This window comes from Entelurus aequoreus, linkage group LG05, assembly GCF_033978785.1.
Source record: "Entelurus aequoreus isolate RoL-2023_Sb linkage group LG05, RoL_Eaeq_v1.1, whole genome shotgun sequence".
Taxonomy (NCBI): Eukaryota; Metazoa; Chordata; class Actinopteri; order Syngnathiformes; family Syngnathidae; genus Entelurus; species Entelurus aequoreus.
Window position 1 is genome coordinate 29,709,220 of NC_084735.1, and position 20,394 is coordinate 29,729,613.

Genomic DNA, 20,394 nt, shown 5'->3' on the forward strand with positions numbered 1-20,394 from the left:
CCAAATGTTAGATTTTTTCTTTTAAAAAACCCTCTTTTCTAAAACTATATCTCTGTTAACAGTAGTGCACTTATTGGTTTAAGCAGTGCAACATATATGCAAGAAAATAATGCAGTCCGCTTATCAAGGTTTTTTATAAATGTTTTTTTCCGCCTTTAAAGTTGAATAAAAGAAATGTGTGATTTTTTTATCTGCAGCACTGTGAGCAGTTTTTTTTTTCTTTTTTTAGCAACACAACTACTAAAGGAGCAGTTGCACACAGTGTGTATATATACTGTATGTATGTGTGTGTTTGTTTGTGTATTCTATTCTGGTGAAAACAATAAAATCCAATGTGACGATGCATGAATGACATCCACATTTAATCTGTACATGTGTGTCTACGTTTTTAGGGGGGGAAAAAACAACAACACAGGAATGTATACTATCGTGTAGAAAGTTTACCCACAAGTTGTGGTGCACGTATATGTATTGGTGTGTGTGTGTGTGTGTATTGTGTATGTATGTATATAAATGTGTGTACATACATACATACATATATATATATATATATATATATATATATATATATATATATATATATATATATATATATATATATATATATATATATATATATATATATATATATATATATATATATATATACATATATTTATATGTATACACAATATATATATGTATATATATATACATATATTTATATGTATACACAGTATATATATATATACATATATTTATATGTATACACAGTATATATATATATATATATATATATATATACATATATAAATACATGTATAATATATATGTACATATGCATACATGTATAATATATATGTATATATATACATATACAAATACATGTATAATATATATGTAAATATGCAACATATATATATATATATATATATATATATATATATATATATATATATATATATATATATATATATATATATATATATATATATATATATATATATATATATATGTATATATATATTTATATATATATATATAAGTGGGAGAGCTACTGGTGCTACTCTGATGTTTCCTTTCATAATGTTGCAGGCTGAGAGCGATTGCATTTAGCTCCCATCACTAAAAAAAAGTCCCAAACAGGTTCTAGTCTGCATTCGTGATGGCAATTATTTTCAAAACAAATTGAATTTCTCCCTCTTTATAACACTGTTCTAATCAACAGCCAGCCTAAAGCCCCAAATCCATAATTGAAGCAGAAAACAAGAAACCATGTAGACTAATCAATAACAACAATAGTTGGAGAGACAAATATTGTTGTTTTTTTTGTTTTTTTTTAATTCTACAGCCCATAACAGTCGGATGTAAGTGGAGGAGCAGAAGAAAAATAATGGAGAGGGTTTAGTTGCTGCTCTAACTGTGAATGGAAACAGGCTGGAGAAGAAAAAAATATCCAAAAAAGAAAAACAGATTTGTCTTTTGTGATTGGAGCAGCCTTAACAGTCTTTTAGGAGATTAGTGGCAGTGTTTGCTAATCACTTTAGATTTGTTTTTTTGTTTTGTTTTTTTGCATGTCTCACCAACAACAACAACCACCTAATTTAGTAAACTAAACCGTCCAAAATGCAACTGTTACAAAACATAGCAAATCAGGAAGTGAAATTTGTACCTCATCAACAGCTGTGTTAAAATCCCTTAATACCACAGGAATAAATAAAACCCAGTCAGAAATTTACTACTCTCCTTTTTTTTAATTGTCTCTAGAAGGCAATCGTGCGGCGGTCACTATTTTAGAGGGAATATGCAAGACCCACCCCAGATGATTTTTGTTGTTATTGTTGTTGCAAATTATACCACAGTACGTTTGGACATCTATATCGTTTCCAAACTGGTCAGTATGGGTTCACAAGTGCCATTTTTAATGGCATCTCTCACTCACACACACATACACACACGCACGCACACACTGGGACACATGCAGATTCACACACAATGCACACGTGTATGCGCTCACACAGCTCTACACTAAAAGTGTGTTTGTGTGTATGTGTTTCTTTCGTAGGCCTTTCGGTAGTGTTCAACACATAAATCAGTATTTTTAGGAAATCATACATTTAGAGGCCTGTAGTTAGGATCCATCCAGTAGATCAATATCAAACTACTAAGCCTTAAGGCCACCATCTTTTTGTTTATTTAAAATAACAAAAAAGAATTGTTTTATTTTTTTGGGAAACTTAATGTGCCAGTGTCTATACTCATTACTCTTCATACCTCAAAATATGAAAAGGAAAATCTAGTGCCATTTTGTTTGTCATTCTTTTGGAGAAGTGTGTCTTGTTGTACTTATCCGTCAGAGACATGCATTCGCATGTGGTCGTTGAAGTGCTCCATTTGCTCAAACTTGACGGGGCAGACGGAACACATGTAGGTGGTCCCTTCTTGGCAGCTCGCCTCCGCGGCCACGCCCACTCCCGGCCCCACCACGGACCCATCTCCCGCACCGCCGCTTACGGGCATAGCGAGGGCCACTACCCCGGCGCCGGGCTCGGGGACGGTCATGGGTAGAGTGATGGGAATGGAGACCGGGCAAGGGGGGCAGGTGACGCCGGCCAGCCCGGTGATGGCGTCGGCCAGCCCCGTGATGGCGCTGCCCGTGCTGTGCAGGGCCATGTGGCGCTCCAGCAGGGTTTTGTGGGAGAACTTCTTCTTGCAGATAGGGCACTCGTAGGACTTCTCGCCACGGTGCAGCCGCATGTGGACGTTGAGAGAGCTCTTCTGGGTGAAGCGCTTGTTGCAGATGCTGCACTGGTAGGCCCGCACCCCCGTGTGCGTCACCATGTGTTTGATTAAGTAATCCTTCAGGGAGAACGAGCGCCAGCAGATGCTGCACTGGTGGGGCTTCTCTCCTGCGTGGGCATGCAAGATAATCGGAAGACAGAGGACAAACAAGATTATCACAAAAGGACTGAGACAAGCGGTCACAAAGAAGTCAAAACAACTATTTGAGCCGATTGAACCATCAGCCGAGAGAGAGAAAATAAAAACTCATGAATCTACCATTTTTTTTTCCCCGTTCCTTATCTGAAGCTAAATCCACTCCATCTGTTAATGGCATCAACAAACACATGGAGAAGCCAACGCCGGTCATTTACACAAATGTGCAGCACTGTGCATGTCGTCGCCACTAGGAGACAAACAGAAGGCGTCCGGTCCTCGTTTCATTAAAGAATATGAGCTCGTCAGCAGCTGACGATTGAAAGTTAAACGCTCCTGCTGACTTCATCTGGTGGACGCCTCAAGGCCACTGGCGGGCAATCACGGAGAAGCGCTTTTTCTTTTTTTTTTCTTTCTGCCAGACACTTGTGTCTAGACGTGCGTACGGAAATTGTGATTGTTCTAGATTCTGTAACACTTAATCAGATAAATAACATTTTACAATATCAATTAAAGATGGAGCCTAGTAATATATCCTCCTGCGTCCTCCACATCTTTGTATGGCGGGGACAGTTAGGACAATTTCAAGGGTGACGACAGCTGCTTATGGGCGCGGGGGGTTTGGGGGGTGAATGGGATTTTTTTTTTTTTATGGGGCTTTTAATGTATTTGGGTTTAGCATAACAGGGCTATTTGTTTCCAAATGTGTCACTCTGACAAAAACAACTACCGAGGACGGTGCACTGTAAAAATTCACCTATATTTCACAGCATTTATTCACAGTAAAAATACTGTAATCAAAAATGTACTGTAACATTACAACAAATGACTGTAAAAATGATGATATCTTATATTTCACTGCAATTACCTGTTAGTTACATTACAATACAGTAATCATAGTCCTCTGTAATGTCACAACAAATTACTGCAAATTCAAACTGATTTGTCTCGTATACGTTGTCCACTCTTGTACAGTAAAAAGAGGTATTCTTTTTAACTGAGAGAGTAATTAACTATAACATTACAGTCGTGAACTTACAGCATATGGTTGTAATTTTATTGTAAATAATTATACAATTACAATTGTGAAGTTACAGCATATAGTTGTAATTTATTATACAATTACAATTGTGAAATTACAGCATATAGTTGTAATTTTATTGTAATTAATTATACAATTACAATTGTGAAGTTACAGCATATATTTGTAACTTTATTTTAATTAACCTTAAAATCACTGGTCTGCAGTTACAGTGAATTGCTGTAAATGTTCCCTAAATTTAATGCAATTATTAGCCAGTAATTTGTGGTGAATTTACAAAAAATTTCTTACAGTGTGGTTCTCAGGAAAATATTACAAGTACTTTAAAATAAATATAACATTTTTTGAAGAAGTCACCGGAGCAGACTAAATTTGGCTCTAACCATAAGCAGAATTTTATTTGGAAAATCCTAGTCTTCACTCGGCACATCACACTTTAAATGAATGGGATTTTTTTTTAAGCGTATACTAAAAAAATGTTGGTCCTAAATAAAGTATTTTTAGGCATAAATCCAGCAAAATTAACTATAAATATTACTACTACAGTAGTATTGACCACTAAAGGAGACCAAATCAATTAGAGTACACTGTGGCCACTGACTGGTTCAGCCTCAGGCAGCATTACTATATTGGATTAAAATATTGTAAAGGTGACTAAATGGTGTTATTTCATGTTTAGAGGGCTCTCATTATGTTGAAAAATGTATTTAGAAGGTCGTCAACCGTTTTTTTATGAAAATGTTTAATTTATCAATGATAAATAAGGATTCCAACTTCGCGGAAATGTCCGTAACCAATTAACAGTGATAGAAGAGGGACGCCTATATTAAATAAATTGCTTAAAAGTTTTTTGGCCAAGTGCTAGATAGTAATACGGTCAATAAAAGTGGGCGTACTTGTACGACTAATGTTTCCAATAATCAGCGTAGGCAAAATTCAGAAAAAAATGTATTGGTAAGTCATGTATTAAAAAAAATGTGACTTACCGGTATGCACAAACATGTGTTTGACGTAGTTCTGTTTTGCAGTAAAGGTTTTACAGCAGAGGGTGCATGCATAGGGCTTCTTCTCCCCCTGACTCATTGCTCCGGCGGACTGCTGCGACTGGGCGGACCCTGGCGGAACAGCCATGGCGTTGGGGAACGATGACATGGCGGTGGGCACCGTTACAAACTGGCCCTGCTGTTGGCCGGAAAGGTAAAGGAAAGACTTGTTGTCTCTGGCCGGCTGCGGGGGGAAGAGTGTGGGCAAGAAGGTGCTCCCGACGCCGCCGATCAATTGGGAATTGCTGGTCATGGCGTGCGGCATCCTCAGATTGCTGGTGTGCGTCTCGACCGGCCGCAGGTAATGCGGCGTGCTGGACAGGGAGTGGGACATGATGGGGTTGGGCAGTGGGTGCATCATGCTACTGTCACTAGTGCTGTGGCCGCCGTGGCCCTCGTCGGGCTCTTGCGCTTGCTCCGGGGACGAGTCGTTAACCTCAATATGCACCGGACCCAAATTCCCTTGGTGGCCTTCGCCCGGCCCCTCCCGGTTAAAGCCACTCAAGTAGGGCTGCTGCTCCATGGCATCTGGCTCGGTACTGATGGAGGAGCTGACCCCTGAGTCGAAACTCTCCACTTTGGACTCGCTCTCAGCGTGCTCGGTCTCATCCTGGCAGTCGCCTGTGTTGTTGTAGCAGCTGTACTCGTCGTCGGCCTCCTGCTTGATGTGCATCCCGCCTGTTTGCAGGCGCACCGGGCGGGGTTGCTTGCGGCAGTGAGTGGTGGACTCGGCCGTGGAGATGAAGCGGTCCACCGGCTGGGTTCTGTCCTGGATACGGTTCATCCAGGGGGGATCCTGCGACTGCTGGTCCTTCTGAGCGCCGACACTCGGGTCGTAATTTGTCGCCATGGGGTTGATGTAATGGGGGCGGTCGCGGGTACCGTTGGAGATGCCGGTGTAGGAGTAGAGAGACGTGTACGGCCGATCCATGTTCTGCTGGGTTGTGCCTTGCATACAGCCCGACTCGGCATCGCTGCTGGGCCCGGAGGTGCCAGACTCCGGCGTGCCCCGAGGGGTGTCCTGACCAGAGTCTCCCGGTATAACGGGGAAGCCTCCTGGGCCGGCCAGGCCCACATTCTGCGACACGATTCGGGTACACTCATCGATGACGGTCTTGATCTGCAAGATGCTGGCAGCAGTTAAGATCTGCAGGGCCTCCGACTGAGACACTCGCAGAATCCCGCTGTACATAAAGTCAATCAACTTTTGGATGGATTGCACCGAGACCACAGAGGGGATCTCAATGTCGCTGTAGCCCAAAAGCAGCTTGTCCTGAAAGAAGGGGCTTCCAGCGGCCAGCACGCAGCGGTGAGCTCGCAGCATACTTCCATGGATCCGGACGGTCACATCACAGAAGTGCCCACGGTTGCGCTGCTCATTGAGGGTCTCAAGTACAGAATTGCTGAAGTTGTGGAGATTGATGTTATGAATGCGCTCGGTCATCCCCTTGCAACTGATGTGACCTGAAATTGGGGGCAGCAACACACCTCGTTTAGAGAGACCCTGCATTATTCAGCCGCGTTAGCCACACTGCACTTGGCACACTTGCACTGATATCACGTCGGCATCGCTGACGTGCAATAAGTAGCAACGCTCAGCGTCATAGTCATGCATCACAACTACTGCATTGGAGGCTAAAGGTAAGATTAAACAATCTATACATTGTAGCACAAGGGACACAGTTTAAATATATAATATTAATACTAAAAATATATACATATGTTTATTCCTAGTTTTAAAAACAACTGAGCTATGAATAAGTGTATCGTATCTTCAAACTACTTTACATTATCACAGCATTATGCAGTGTGATGCCGAGTCTGTATCAGAAATTTCACCTTTCCAAAGATTTGATTGACACTCGGAAAAGTTCACAAGCTAGTCATTGTTGGGGTTGCACAATATTAGACGCACCCTCTTGAAAGGATGCCGTTACAACCACAATGGCAATAGAAAAAATAAGCGTTGTTATTATCATTATTATTAGGGAAACATTTCTTCTATTGGATATCATTACATTGTACGGGTGATTGCAATTTTAGTAAGTAAACACAATTAAAATATTAATAATAAAAATAGTGGTGGTGAAGTAATTTTTTTCCACATCTGAATTTTCATTCCAATAATTACAAAAATCCATGGGGAAATAAAATGTTTTCTGAATCTCCATTAGTGGCCAGTGGATGGCGCCCTATGCTCAGAGGACAAGACTCTTTTGTCGGTCATGTGCTCACTAGGATGGCGCTTCCAAAACTCAAGAAAAGAAAACACACTGGTAAGTGTGCTTGGATTACTAAGAATGCTTTTTTTTTTTGTTGCAGTTTGGCTATACAATTAATTTTAAATTGCATATGCAGTAACGTGAATTAACTGTAAAAAAAAATAATAATAAAAAAGTGTTTTCATGCAATAGAATTAATTAATTTTCACCATGATGGAGCATGCATTGTATACCAAATACCATTTTTTAAAGGAATTCACCCTGTGAAATGCAACATATAAAATAAAGTCCAAAATTAAATTTGGGTAAAACATTACGCTGAAAATAACAAAATTTTTTAAAAAAAAGCTCTTAAGAACTGCTTTAAATTTGCCAAGCACTAGCACAATCTAAAGGACAAAATTACAATGTAATAATATTGCTATTCGCAAACAGCTTATTATGCAGGATTTCAATCTAATAACATTGCTATTTGCAAAGAGAGCGTATAAATGCAGGATTTCAAGTATTCTGTCAAATCTACTCACAGTTAGATGACGCTGTGTTTCCGAGATGCTAGTGTGGCTGGTGATAAAGTGCGGGTCAAGCGTCAGGAGATGGCTTAACGGAGGCCGGGCGCTAGGCAAGGCTGTCAGTCCTCTCTTCCCAAATCATGTGTTGCTCTGCCAAAGTGTTCGCAGGGGAGAGAAGAAGAAGAAAAAAAAGACAAAGACAAATCTTTAGATCACATCGATATTGCCACTCCCTTGATGGACCCGAAGCAACATGAATGTCTACCTCCGACATGCTGCAACAGATGTGTGAAGAGTTTTCCACGCCAGCTTAAAGCCCCAAAAAAAATGGACGGTCCTGTGTGCAATTTCAGAACAAAAAATATATTGGTATCGAAAAAAAGCTCTTCTCTCAACAGTTATCTGAATCCCCGGGTAACAAAACCACACCCTTGTAAAAAATTATCTTGATTCTACATTAATTAATGCACTCTCTGTGTGTGTGTGTGTGTGTGGTGTGTGTGTGTGTGTATGAATATGTGTGCGCTTTTTCTTTTTTTTGTGTGTCTCTCCAAAAGCTCAAACAACACAAAGACGTCCCGCGGTTCTTACATGTTGTAATACAATTTAAAAAATATATTAAACACACAAGACATTCATTGCAAAACACAACCACGGGCATTCAGTGCCGTCAAGCATGTGATCGGCTGCTTTTGGTGATTCTAAGACGAGCTTTTTTAAACAGCAGCTATTATACTGTACGTGCACGATCGACTGCTGAAGTTTGGACACAAAAGCCGTGGCAAAAAGAAAAGACAAACAAAATTAAACAGCAGCTATTATACTGTACGTGCACGATCGACTGCTGAAGTTTGGACACAAAAGCCGTGTCAAAAAGAAAAGACAAAAAAAAAAGGCAGACCACATGGAGTGAAATGGTGTCGTTTCAGGTCACACATCCTACTATACTAGAGTGGGAAAAACATTTGAACCAGTGTAAAATTTCTGTCTCTCCGTCAAATTTACTCACAATAAAGTATACTGCTTTTTCAATTTTCTGATTAACGCCGGCAAAAGCAAGAGAAGTCTGCCCTTCTCGACACACCATCCTCGCTTTGAAACCAGTTAAAACCCGCAGATGGAAAGTATCCAGCTTAACTCATATGACCTCTGTACTGAGCCAGTCATGAGCGTGTCGAATACCTTTGTCATTTTTAGAATGTGTGCCAAACACTGTGACTTAAACCCTGAAAGAGTAGTTGATGTATTTTTTTTAAATATTTTTTTAATGTATATTTTTTCACGTAATAATGGTGTGTTAATTGGAGCTGGGTGATCACTTGATACTGAGAAGAACCACCTTTGGACACACATTAGAGATAGAGAATAGGCAAGAAGAAAAATAGGTCATAAATATATAACTTTGTGATACACATTTCAGCAGGTTTAAGATAATAAGTGGAAATGTAAAATAATTGTAAAATGAATAGACAGCCGGTGCAGTGCTGAAAGCAAAGATGTAATTTGCTCTTTTTCAAGTACCCATTAAAACCCTGGCGGCTTCGTTTTGGGTTAATTGTACTGACAATAGAATCTTTTAACTGAAGATAGGTGGAAGGGAGTTGGAATAATATAGGCGTGATGAAAAGTATAAATTGAGCTTTTTTTTGGGGGGTTGACAGAATTGTTTTTTAAAAAATGTTTACAGCGGACATTGTATGGAAGATTGACCCAACAGTGAGCAATGTCTTTTTTTTTTTTAGGGGGGGATTGAGGGTAATTTAGGCCATCACTGTATGAAATGAATGTCCTTGGGGCAGTTTGTCATCCAAACTGAGTAATTTGGGTATCATCTGCATTAAAACGGAAACTTTAAAGAGATTTCCCAGTGGCAGCACGCAAATGTTAAACAAAACTGGGTCAAGTACAAAACCCTGAGGAGCCAAACACCACAGTCTGAAAGCAGAAGTCCTGGACTTGGGCGTTCTAACCATACAATCCTGTCTGGAACAGGCATAAGCCACAACCACTAGTGGGTGCCAAATGATTATGGCAACAGGTCACTTCAGTAGCTGATCATCAACGTAGTGGTTGTGCTCTGCAGGTGTTTGCTTGTTCTACTTTGATGGTCTGAACTGCCTCATGGATACAATTATACTTTGACTCTGCTAAACTTCTATTCAGCAGTGAGCCAACATTGGTTCCAGATCAATCTGACCAATCTAAGTCTATGAGCACAAACTGATGAAGCTTAATCGGATGAGCAGCGAAACATCTTCTAAGACAAACCAAACAGTCCAGTTGTGATCGATTGAATGCCCTGAGATTACAAATAACTTGTAAAATATAGATAACACATTATTTCTTAATATCTAATTATAAACGTACTTGAACTGCATTTGTGTTGATTGTGTCTTATGCACACACTCAGGTTCCCATAGCCAAATCCACTTCTGGTCGCCAAGAGTAATATACAGTATAGACGCTGTTAATTGGTTCTGGGTCCAACCGTGGTAAATTAATTTCCGTAAAGAAGGTATTATTATTTATAAATGGAATATTTTCATAGCTAAAGCATTAAAAACAATCTACCGTTTATAATGTTAAGAAAGCCCTCCAGGCATGAAGTAACACCCACATAGTCACCTTTGCAAGCCGCAAACTTCAAAGCCCGATTACAATACTCACAAGGGTGCAGTCAGCCCTATAGCGAGTAATATCAAAGACGAAAACGCAAAAATCACACAAAATCTTGGTTAGGGCCACAAAAAGACTAGGGTCTGGAAGGTTACAAAAACACTAGCAGTATTCAAAGGTCTGAGTGGGAACTGACAATGGTGACTTGAAAAGGACATATTTGAGCAGAATTAATTTAGACAATTAGCCAGCTCGGTCTAAAAGTCCCTTTACTAATGTCTTGAAATAGCTCACAAACGAAATGCTGGAAACTAAAAAAAAGTGCAACTTGTGTTCTCAGCTAACTTGTGTCACTGGATATTCCGATTAGACTCAGTCGGATGAAAAACCAACAGAAAAAACTGCTTTAAAACGGAATAACATCCATGCATGTGCCAAAACTGTATTTGCCATCACCATGGTAAATATTATTTGTCAGGCAAGCCTGTTGCCACGGGCGCTACGGTTAGACAGTGCAAACACACTGTACATATATCTGCCTTTCTCGCCCTCCATCCTCGCCCATGCAGACATGGAAATCCACCTGCCTCAGGGGTAGGTTGAGGTGAATGGCGCCAACAAAAGGGAGCGGGCCAAGGGAGGCAGGCTTCACTTGCCCAGACTGCCACTCACCAACAGTGATTCCGTTTTAGCCGTGACACAGTGGGTGAGCAGCAGCCAGTGCCTACCTGCAGTGAATTCTAATCAGCCCAGGGGTCTGCCTCACAACCCCCCTCCCTCTCTCCCGTACCCTTCCTCGCACTAAAGGGCCTGATGATCCTTCAAAATTAATTAGATCCTCGTAGGAGGCAGCCATTTTCTTTCCACATCCGCACGCTCCACCAAAACCCCAAATTTCCCAAACAAATTTGGGCGGCCCATTCCCCAACCCTTTCTCTGTGTCTCTACCTGTTTCCTGTTTCATCATCCCTCTCGCCGCCTTCCCCCTCCATCTGTCTGTCGTCCTGTCTGTAACAATCACCCACCACTCCTCTCCTCTCCTCTCCTCTCCTCTCCTAGCACCCACCCCGCCCCTCGCTGGCTGCTTCCATGCTCCCAGCTCTGTGTCTGCCTCTGTGGAGTTTGCTGTCAATAAATCCCCAGAGGTCAGTTTGTCTGCTGGAAATCAGACACAATGCTCCAGACCGCCAATGCGATGCTGCAACCGCCACAACAAAGACTGAGGAGGGCTCAGGGGTGGAGAGAAAGGAGGGGAAGGGTGGTAGAGGGGGCTCCAAAAAAATAAAAAATAAAATAAAAAGCCTCCACCGTGCAGCCAGCCAGACTCCAGGTTAATCAGCTGCCTGTATTACGTGACAAGCTCATGAAATATGCTGCATCAAATTGGACATCAGTTAATAAGGAGGTGGCGGTGGCGGCAGGGAGGGCGGGGGACCGGGGTGTAGTGGCGAGACTGGGGGATGGGGGTTGAGAACACAAGACACAAGAGGCACGCGTATAAAAGGAGCAGTATCAGCCATGTGAATAATATAGATCTTGAATATGCTAATAGTGCTTACAGCACACATTCAGGGCCCTTTGCTACATTTGCCACATTTACATCTGGAGACAAAAGGCCACGGAGCATTGTGGACCCGTACACGTGCAAACAATATCTATGGGAGCCAGTGAGAAAACAATTGTTTTGTTTGAAGCTGCGACTGATTGATGAACACCATCCGGCGCTGTAATGATTTATTTTAAAACGGGGGGTATGGCTGGCATGCACGGATATGTGTCGACTTTAATTAGGCGCCACAATGTAAACGCTGAAGCGAGAACAATGGCAAATGAAACGGTGTTGATCAGACAGGTTGGAAATAAGCTCAATGGAGGAGGTCTCGTGTTCCTCTCCTCTCTCTCACCGAGCCGCTCATCAAAGTATGAAAGAATTCATTAAGTGTTCGCCCATATTGCGCGGCGCGATTAACAGGTGAGGCGTTGCACGGCGTCGAGGTAACATTTGCTGCTAAGGAAACATTTTTTTGGTGACTTTGTTTGGAATATGCGAGGCGTAACACGAGCTCAGCGATTTAATGTTTTTCAAGTGAGTCACGATGTCTTGTGATCATTATGGAATGTTTGAATTACATTTGGTTTCTTAGAATCCACTCAACAGACCCTGTTGATAACTTTGAACTGGCTAAAGTAATGTGCATTCCTCCTTTTGGAAACGCAAGAGCATGAATGTTTTCTTGGCAATGCCTTCTTGCTTAGTCACTCAAATGTAAAGTAACAAAGTGCTTCAACGTTTCACTGCCTGGATTTCTTGAATAACTCTTCTTTGGTGAACTAAAGTGAGCTAATAAGTAAGTTAGGAATGAATAATAACACAGAAGATGAATGTGTTAAGACTTTCAGTCCAACAACAGCGGGAGGAAAAAAAAGCATTAAAATGTGGTGAAATGAAATAAATTCCTGCAGGGAACAACATGCAACACTGCAAAAGCATTGTACAAGTGCAGGACAGTCTAAATATTTTTTTTGACAGGACAGCTTGCATAACTTTCTGTCAAAAACACACCCACCACCACCCGTTAACCATAGCAGATCCTTTGTCCAGTTACAGATGGGAACAAAATCTACACAAAATCTTCTCTCGCTCTTTATTTCTTTTTTTCTCAGGCAAAGTATTCCATTCTATGGCAACATGTCACAGTGCAGGCACTCATTAAATACAGAAAAAAAAGCGTCTATGAGCCGCGCTTTAGTTAAAGAGCATTTGACCAAAAACAAGCATCTGACGACTCCCATGATTGCCTCCAAACGTCCAGGAAAGTACCAGTAGAGTGGGAAAACAAGTTGACTTTATATGCTTATTTGTGTTTCAATGTATCCATTAAACCATATCCAATTGTTTATACAATCCCCAAAGTGTGTAAAAAAACAAAAACGTTTAAACATCACAAAATGCCACAAATTCAGTCAGCCAATTTGAATATTGCGCTCTGAATACCTTTGGCTATTTTCGGAGATTGACATCACGGTAGTAACGCTTCTACATTCTGAGCATATCATTAGATCAGTCATACTGGAAATACGCAAAAATTGGAAATATACGTGATGTTTATCATTCACAATCCTTATGTAAGACAAGAACACATATGCTTGGCTTTTTTATGCATTTGAAATCCTAAATAATAAGCCAACAATTTATTCAACAGATTGAGGGTCCTCTGTTACGCTCATTATACTCTCTCTAAAAACATCCAGAAACTGCCAACAATACTCCATTTACATGTCGTGACCTGAAAATTAACCAAATATGAGTGATATTGTTATTATAAGCACCAATGCAGACGGACTATTTTAGCGGCGCATTGATAGCAGTGAGCTAATGCTAGCTTACACTGCTATTGTTGGCACACTGAGCCGACGGCTGCTTCTGCTTCGTCTCAAACTTGCCAAAAGTAAATTCCATCCATCCATTTTCTACCGCTTGTCCCTTACGGGGTCAAGGGGGATGCTGGAGCCTATAATTTCTAGATTATAATTCATGCATCTCTCACCTGGTAGTAGACAAATGTGGTCATGGTCTGACAGGCTGGTTGACTTTAGTATCCCCCGAGATGGTGAAATAGACCCCACAAGACGCTTCCTGCAGGAACTTTTTTTAACTCTTCGTGAGGATTGCGATTGAATATTCATCTAAACGGAATTATGTGAGCGTCCCGTCGGTCCGCATCCCAGCAAGAGTGGAAATATTACAGTAAGTGTTTGTTTTATTGTGGTTTGTTATTGTTAGTTTGTATGTTTAGCACCGAGCTACGCTGAGGATGCTAGTGTCACAATGAAACTGCATCCATCACTCGGCTTCTAAAACTTATTGCTCATCCTCTTTGTGTTCGGGCTCAAAAAAATAAAGTCCTAGATCATAATTTTTCCAAAAGTAATAGTTGTTGGCTCTCACTAAGCCTGCTTGATTAGCATTGTTGTTGATAGGGAAGGGATCTTTGGTTCCTAGCGCGACGTCACGCGATCATGTGACTGGCTTCCTCATCATCTCTCCAAATGGCTCGGGAATCTCTGTGAGATTGATACTATTTTTATCATATCTATTTATTCGCAAACTTTGGAAGTCTTTTGGAGTCATAAATCAGACATACAATATATGATAATAGCTTCAATATAGAGGCAACTTGTTTTTCGACTCTACTGAGAAGGTATAATACCGAATTCAAAAGACATTATTAAGAGGCAAGCGTCAGCAGCGGCTGTCTTTCCACAGCTACATTACTGTCAAGGATCATTTGTACCTCCAAAAAAAGAACACACGAAAAAAAAAGATTAATTTATGAACAAATATAGCTGGCTTATTTTATATTAATTATAAGGCCAAAGACAGAAAAATTAAAGTTTTAATAAAAATATATATTGAATATTTTAAGGATAAAGTCATAGTTTCACGTCAACTTTGTAAAGTACTTGGGCAGCAATGATACAGCCATTAAATCAATGAATTCAATTTAAACAAAGATTCAATGTGTATTCTGTTGCTTTGATTGATCCTTTAATTGTAACTCGGAAAAATGTATCAAATCTAGACCCATGGAGTGCCTGTAACTTTAAATATGCTGACATAGTTTGTACACAGCCGCTTGGAAGAAAATAAAAATAAAAATTAATATATATATATATATATATATATATATATATATATATATATATATATATATACATATATATATATATATATATATATATATATATATATATATATATATACCAGTATATATATATATATATATATATATATATATATATATATATATATATATATATATATATATATATATATATATATATATATATATATACCAGTATATATATATATATATATATATATATATATATATATATATATATATATATACACATATATTATATATATATATATATATATATATATATATATATATATATATATATACATACATACATACATACATACATACATACATACATATATATATATATGTATATACGTATATATATATATATATATATATATATATATATATATATATATATACATACATACATACATACATACATACATACATACATACATACATATATATGGTCCACACCCATATATATATATATATATATATATGGGTGTGTGTGTATATATTCACATTAAAAATATATATAAACACATGAAGGGGAACTGGAGGGTGTGTTCCAACTATCGTGGGATCACACTCCTCAGCCTTCCCGGTAAGGTGTACTGGAGAGGAGGCTACGCCGGATAGTCGAACCTCGGATTCAGGAGGAACAGTGTGGTTTTCGTCCTGGTCGTGGAACTGTGGACCAGCTCCATAGTCTCGGCAGGGTCCTTGAGGGTACATGGGTGTTTGCCCAACCAGTCTACATGTGCTTTGTGGACTTGGAGAAGGCATTCGACCGTGTCCCTCGGGAAGTCCTGTGGGGAGTGCTCAGAGAGTATGGGGTATCGGACTGTCTGATTGTGGCGGTCCGCTCCAGTGTCAGAGCTTGGTCCACATTGCCGGCAGTAAGTCGGACCCGTTTCCAGTGAGGGTTGGACTCTGCCAAGGCTGCCCTTTGTCACTGATTCTGTTCATAACTTTTATGGACAGAATTTCTAGGCGCAGTCAGGGCATTGAGGGTATCTAGTTTGGTGGCTGCAGGATTAGGTCTCTGCTATTTGCAGATGATGTGGTCCTGATGGCTTTATCTGGCCAAGATCTTCAGCTCTCGCTGGATCGGTTCGCAGCCAAGTGTGAAGCGACTGGGATGGGAATCAGCACCTCCAACTCCGAGTCCATGGTTCTTGCCCGGAAAAGGGTGGAGTGCCATCTCCGGGTTGGGGAGGAGATCTTGCCCCAAGTGGAGGAGTTCAAGTACCTCGGTGTCTTGTTCACGAGTGAGGGAAGAGTGGATCGTGAGATCGACAGGCGGATCGGTGTGGCGTCTTCAGAAATGCGGACGCTGTATCGATCCGTTGTGGTGAAGAAGGAGCTGAGCCGGAAGGCAAAGCTCTCAATTTACCGGTCGATCTACGTTCCCATCCTTACCTGTGGTCATGAGCTTTGGATTATGACCAACGTTCTCAAGGTGCGCGCCTGTGCAAATGCGCACTGCTCAAGCGTCCTCTGCGCACGGCAAATCTATGCCACGCACAAAATCAAATAAAAAAATAAGCGCATAACAATTTTCGACACGACACGGACACGACAGAGAAAACAGTGTAGCCGAGTGTCCTGGGTTCGCATATTCTGTGTACTTATATAAGAAAATAACAAATGGGAGTCATGAGAGCAGGTCCGGTCTCCACCACTTCTTTAATGTCATCTTCACACACCTCCTTCAACAACCCACACTTATAGACCTCTTACGTCACAGCCCTACGGCAACTCTGGAGGGACAACACTCCTCCTCCTTACCTCACATTCTCTGGCAACTTGGGACACCCTGAACTGTTTGTTACAACAGTTTTCGTCATCATTGTTCAAATATTGTAACGTCTGTCGAGACGCTTTGAGGACATGAATTCCATCGATCACTTTACTGAGCAAAACTTTTTATTGTCGGCCATAAACACATCACCAAAACATTAGTTAAAAAAATGATATCTAGCAAAACTGGTCATTTTCTGCAGTACAAACCAGACCACAACCAACTTTGTTATATCAACAGCAGCCGCTCGCTCTTTCTCACTTGCGCCAACACATGCACATATGGCACTTAGCCAGCGATGCTTTTACAGACACACAAAAAGTCGGACAACTCCAACGCCACACATAAAGAGTCATTCCAGGTCGTTACACTATGATTTACCAATCAAATGTGTGCTTATTCTAGTGTCATTTATTAGAAATCTTAATTTATAAATATTAATCATGAAATGCTGTTAGTATATCAAATAAATATTAATAAAAATATATTTTTTACAAACAGGAAGTTGCAGGAATGTACACATGATCCCCTGCTTACATCTCATTGTGCAACATGTGATGTTTTAATGGGAACTAAATGCAATGTCTGAAAGGGGTACAAATTATTTCCAAAGCATGGCCTCCACCCAGACAAACAATACAAGTACACAGTTCATGAAAAACAATATTTTTTGTTATTGTCATTGTAAGTGAGCCTAAACACTTATATTAGAAAATAACCTCATGGAAATGACTGCTGTCATTTGATTATAATAATAAGAGAATGTTGTCTGTCTATCTGTGTTGGCCCTGCGATGAGGTGGGGACTTGTCCAGGGTGTTCCCCGCCTTCCGCCCGAATGCAGCTGAGATAGGCTCCAGCACCCCCCACGACCCCGAAAGGGACAAGCGGTAGAAAATGGATGGATGGATGGATGGATGGAGATTGAACTTGTTATTTAGTCAGGTTTGGGACAGGTGAGCTGCTAGTGTGGCCACAGTGTGCACGTATGATGTCGCTCACATGGGCTCCACTGAATGCTCAGGGAGTTTTTGCGTTTGCTCACACACATGAAAAATTAGAGGGAACATTGATTATGACCAAAAGGACAAGATCACAGGTACAAGCGGCCGAAATGAGTTTCCTCCGCCGGGTGGCGGGGCTCTCCCTTAGAGATAGGGTGAGAATCTCTGTCATCCGGGAGGAGCTCAAAGTAAAGCCGCTGCTCCTCCACATCGAGAGGAGCCAGTTGAGGTGGTTCGGGCATCTGGTCAGGATGCCACCCGAACGCCTCCCTAGGGAGGTGTTTCGGGCACGTCTGACTGGTAGGAGGCCACGGGCAAGACCCAGGACACGTTGGGAAGACTATCTCTTACGGGGAGAGGGAAGTCTGGGCTTCCCTACTGGGGCTGCTGCCCCCGCGACCCGACCTCGGATAAGCGGAAGAAGATGGATGGATGGATGGATAAATACATGTATAAGGGACAAGTGGTAGAAAATAGTTGGATGGATGGACATGTGTGTATATATATATATATATATATATATATATATATATATATATATATATATATATATATATATATATATATATATACATACATATACATATACCAATAGGTGGCGACTTGTGCAGGGTGTACCCCGCCTTCCGTCCAAATGCAGCTGAGATAGGCTCCAGCACCCCCCGCGACGCGACCCCGAAAGGGACAAGCGGTAGAAGATGGATGGATCCCAATAGGCAGCACGGTGAAACAGGGGTTACTGCATGTGCCTCACAATACAAAGGCCCTGAGTTCCATCCCCGGGCTCGCGATGTTTCTATGTGAAGTTTGCATGTAATCCCCGTGACTGCGTGGGTTCCCTCCGGGTACTCCGGCTTCCTCCCACCTCCAAAGACATGCACCTGGGTATAGGTTGATTGGCGACACTAAATTGGCCCTAGTGTGTGAATGTGAGTGTGAATGTTGTCTGTCTGTCTGTGGTGGCCCTGCGATGAGGTGGCAACTTGTCCAGGGTGTACCCTGCCTTCCGCCCGAATGCAGCTGAGATAGGCCCCAGCACCCCCCGCGACCCCGAACGGGACAAGCAGTAGAAAATGGATGGGATGGATGGATGGGATATATATATATATATATATATATATATATATATATATATATATATATATATATATATATATATATATATATATATATATATATATATATATATATATATATATATATATATATATATATATATATATATATATATATATATACCGTATATATATATATATATATATATATATATATATATATATATATATATATATATATATATATATATATATATATATATATATATGTATATACATATATATATATATATATATATATATATATATATACACACATATATATACATGCGTATATATACTGCGTGGGTTACCTCCGGGTAATACGGCTTTCTCCCACCTTCAAAGACATGCAACTGGGGATAGGTTAATGGGCAACGCTAAATTGGCCTGAGTGTGTGAATGTGAGTGTGAATGTTGTCTGTTGACTGGCGACTTGTCCAGGGTGTACCCCGACTATCGCCTGAATGCAGCTAAGATAGGCTCCAGCACCCCCTGCAACTCCAAAAGGGACAAGCGGTAGAAAATGGATGGATGGATGGATATATACCAATATTTTGGTATACAATTCTGTCTCCACACTGTTTCAGCTTGCAAGTGTGCGTGTGTGTTGACTAAACATGCGCCTTTGCTCATATTAACAGCAATGAGCATGGTAAAAAAAAGTACCTGTATTTTTCAGAAGCAGTATAGTACCGCTTTTAATTCATGAGTACCGCGGTATTGATTAACCCTGATGATGATAATGAGGATGATGAGTATTTGTATCAAGTATGTCACAGTCAGTTCCATAACATACATGTAGTACATAATATACATACATATAGCTAGAGAACAATCTAATGCTCAACAACAATATTATTATTATTGTTGTTTCACAAAACAAGAATATTAAACATACTGTATCTCAAAAGAGTTATAGGAAGAAGTATAAACTTTTTTTGCACATTTTTTCGATAGTTAAACTTTAACTAATAACCGCCGGTTTCCTCTGGACTGCATTTAACTGGATTTACATAACTCAATTTTCTCAGATTACCGTGTTCACAATAACTCAATATATGACAAAGTACATTCATAATCACAATCGAAACAAGCCGAGACCTCACTATGCCGAACCAAAATACTAGATTTGCACAATTTCTTAAAGTGCTTAATGTTTAAACAGTGTTTAAGCTCGTCACTCATGCTGTTCCATATTTTCACCCCAAGGACTGAAACATAAAAACTTTTCTTCGTGGTAAGTGCTAAAGCGTGTTTATATGTTGTCGTTCCTCTGAGATTGTACCCCACATCTCCTTCTCTGAATAACCTTTGAATATATGCAGCCAATTGATAACTTATTGCTTTAAACAAAATAAGCCTTGTCAAATATTCTACCAAATCAGAACATTTGAACTGTTTTGACCTTGAAAATATTATATTTTTGTGCTCCCTGAACCCCACATTATGGATAATCCTAACTACCTGTGTCTGTAAGATTGTTA

General features: G+C 40.3%; 1 protein-coding gene across 4 annotated transcripts in view; it reads right to left on the reverse strand.

Moving 5' to 3' along the window:
* Nucleotides 1–1,030: 1,030 nt before the first annotated feature.
* Nucleotides 1,031–20,394, reverse strand: part of zbtb20 (zinc finger and BTB domain containing 20) — a 102,933-nt gene continuing 83,569 nt past the window's right edge. For 3 of the 4 annotated variants that reach the window (XM_062047680.1, XM_062047682.1, XM_062047678.1), the window contains 3 exons: nt 7,751–7,885; nt 4,945–6,465; nt 1,031–2,888 (listed from right to left, as the gene is read on the reverse strand). In XM_062047680.1, coding sequence (XP_061903664.1) covers nt 2,326–2,888; nt 4,945–6,445 — 2,064 coding nt within the window. In that variant the 5' untranslated portion in view covers nt 6,446–6,465; nt 7,751–7,885 and the 3' untranslated portion in view covers nt 1,031–2,325. Of the gene's footprint in view, nt 2,889–4,944; nt 6,466–7,750; nt 7,886–8,000; nt 8,073–20,394 lie in introns of all 4 variants that reach the window. The other variant, XM_062047679.1, reaches the window with a different exon arrangement.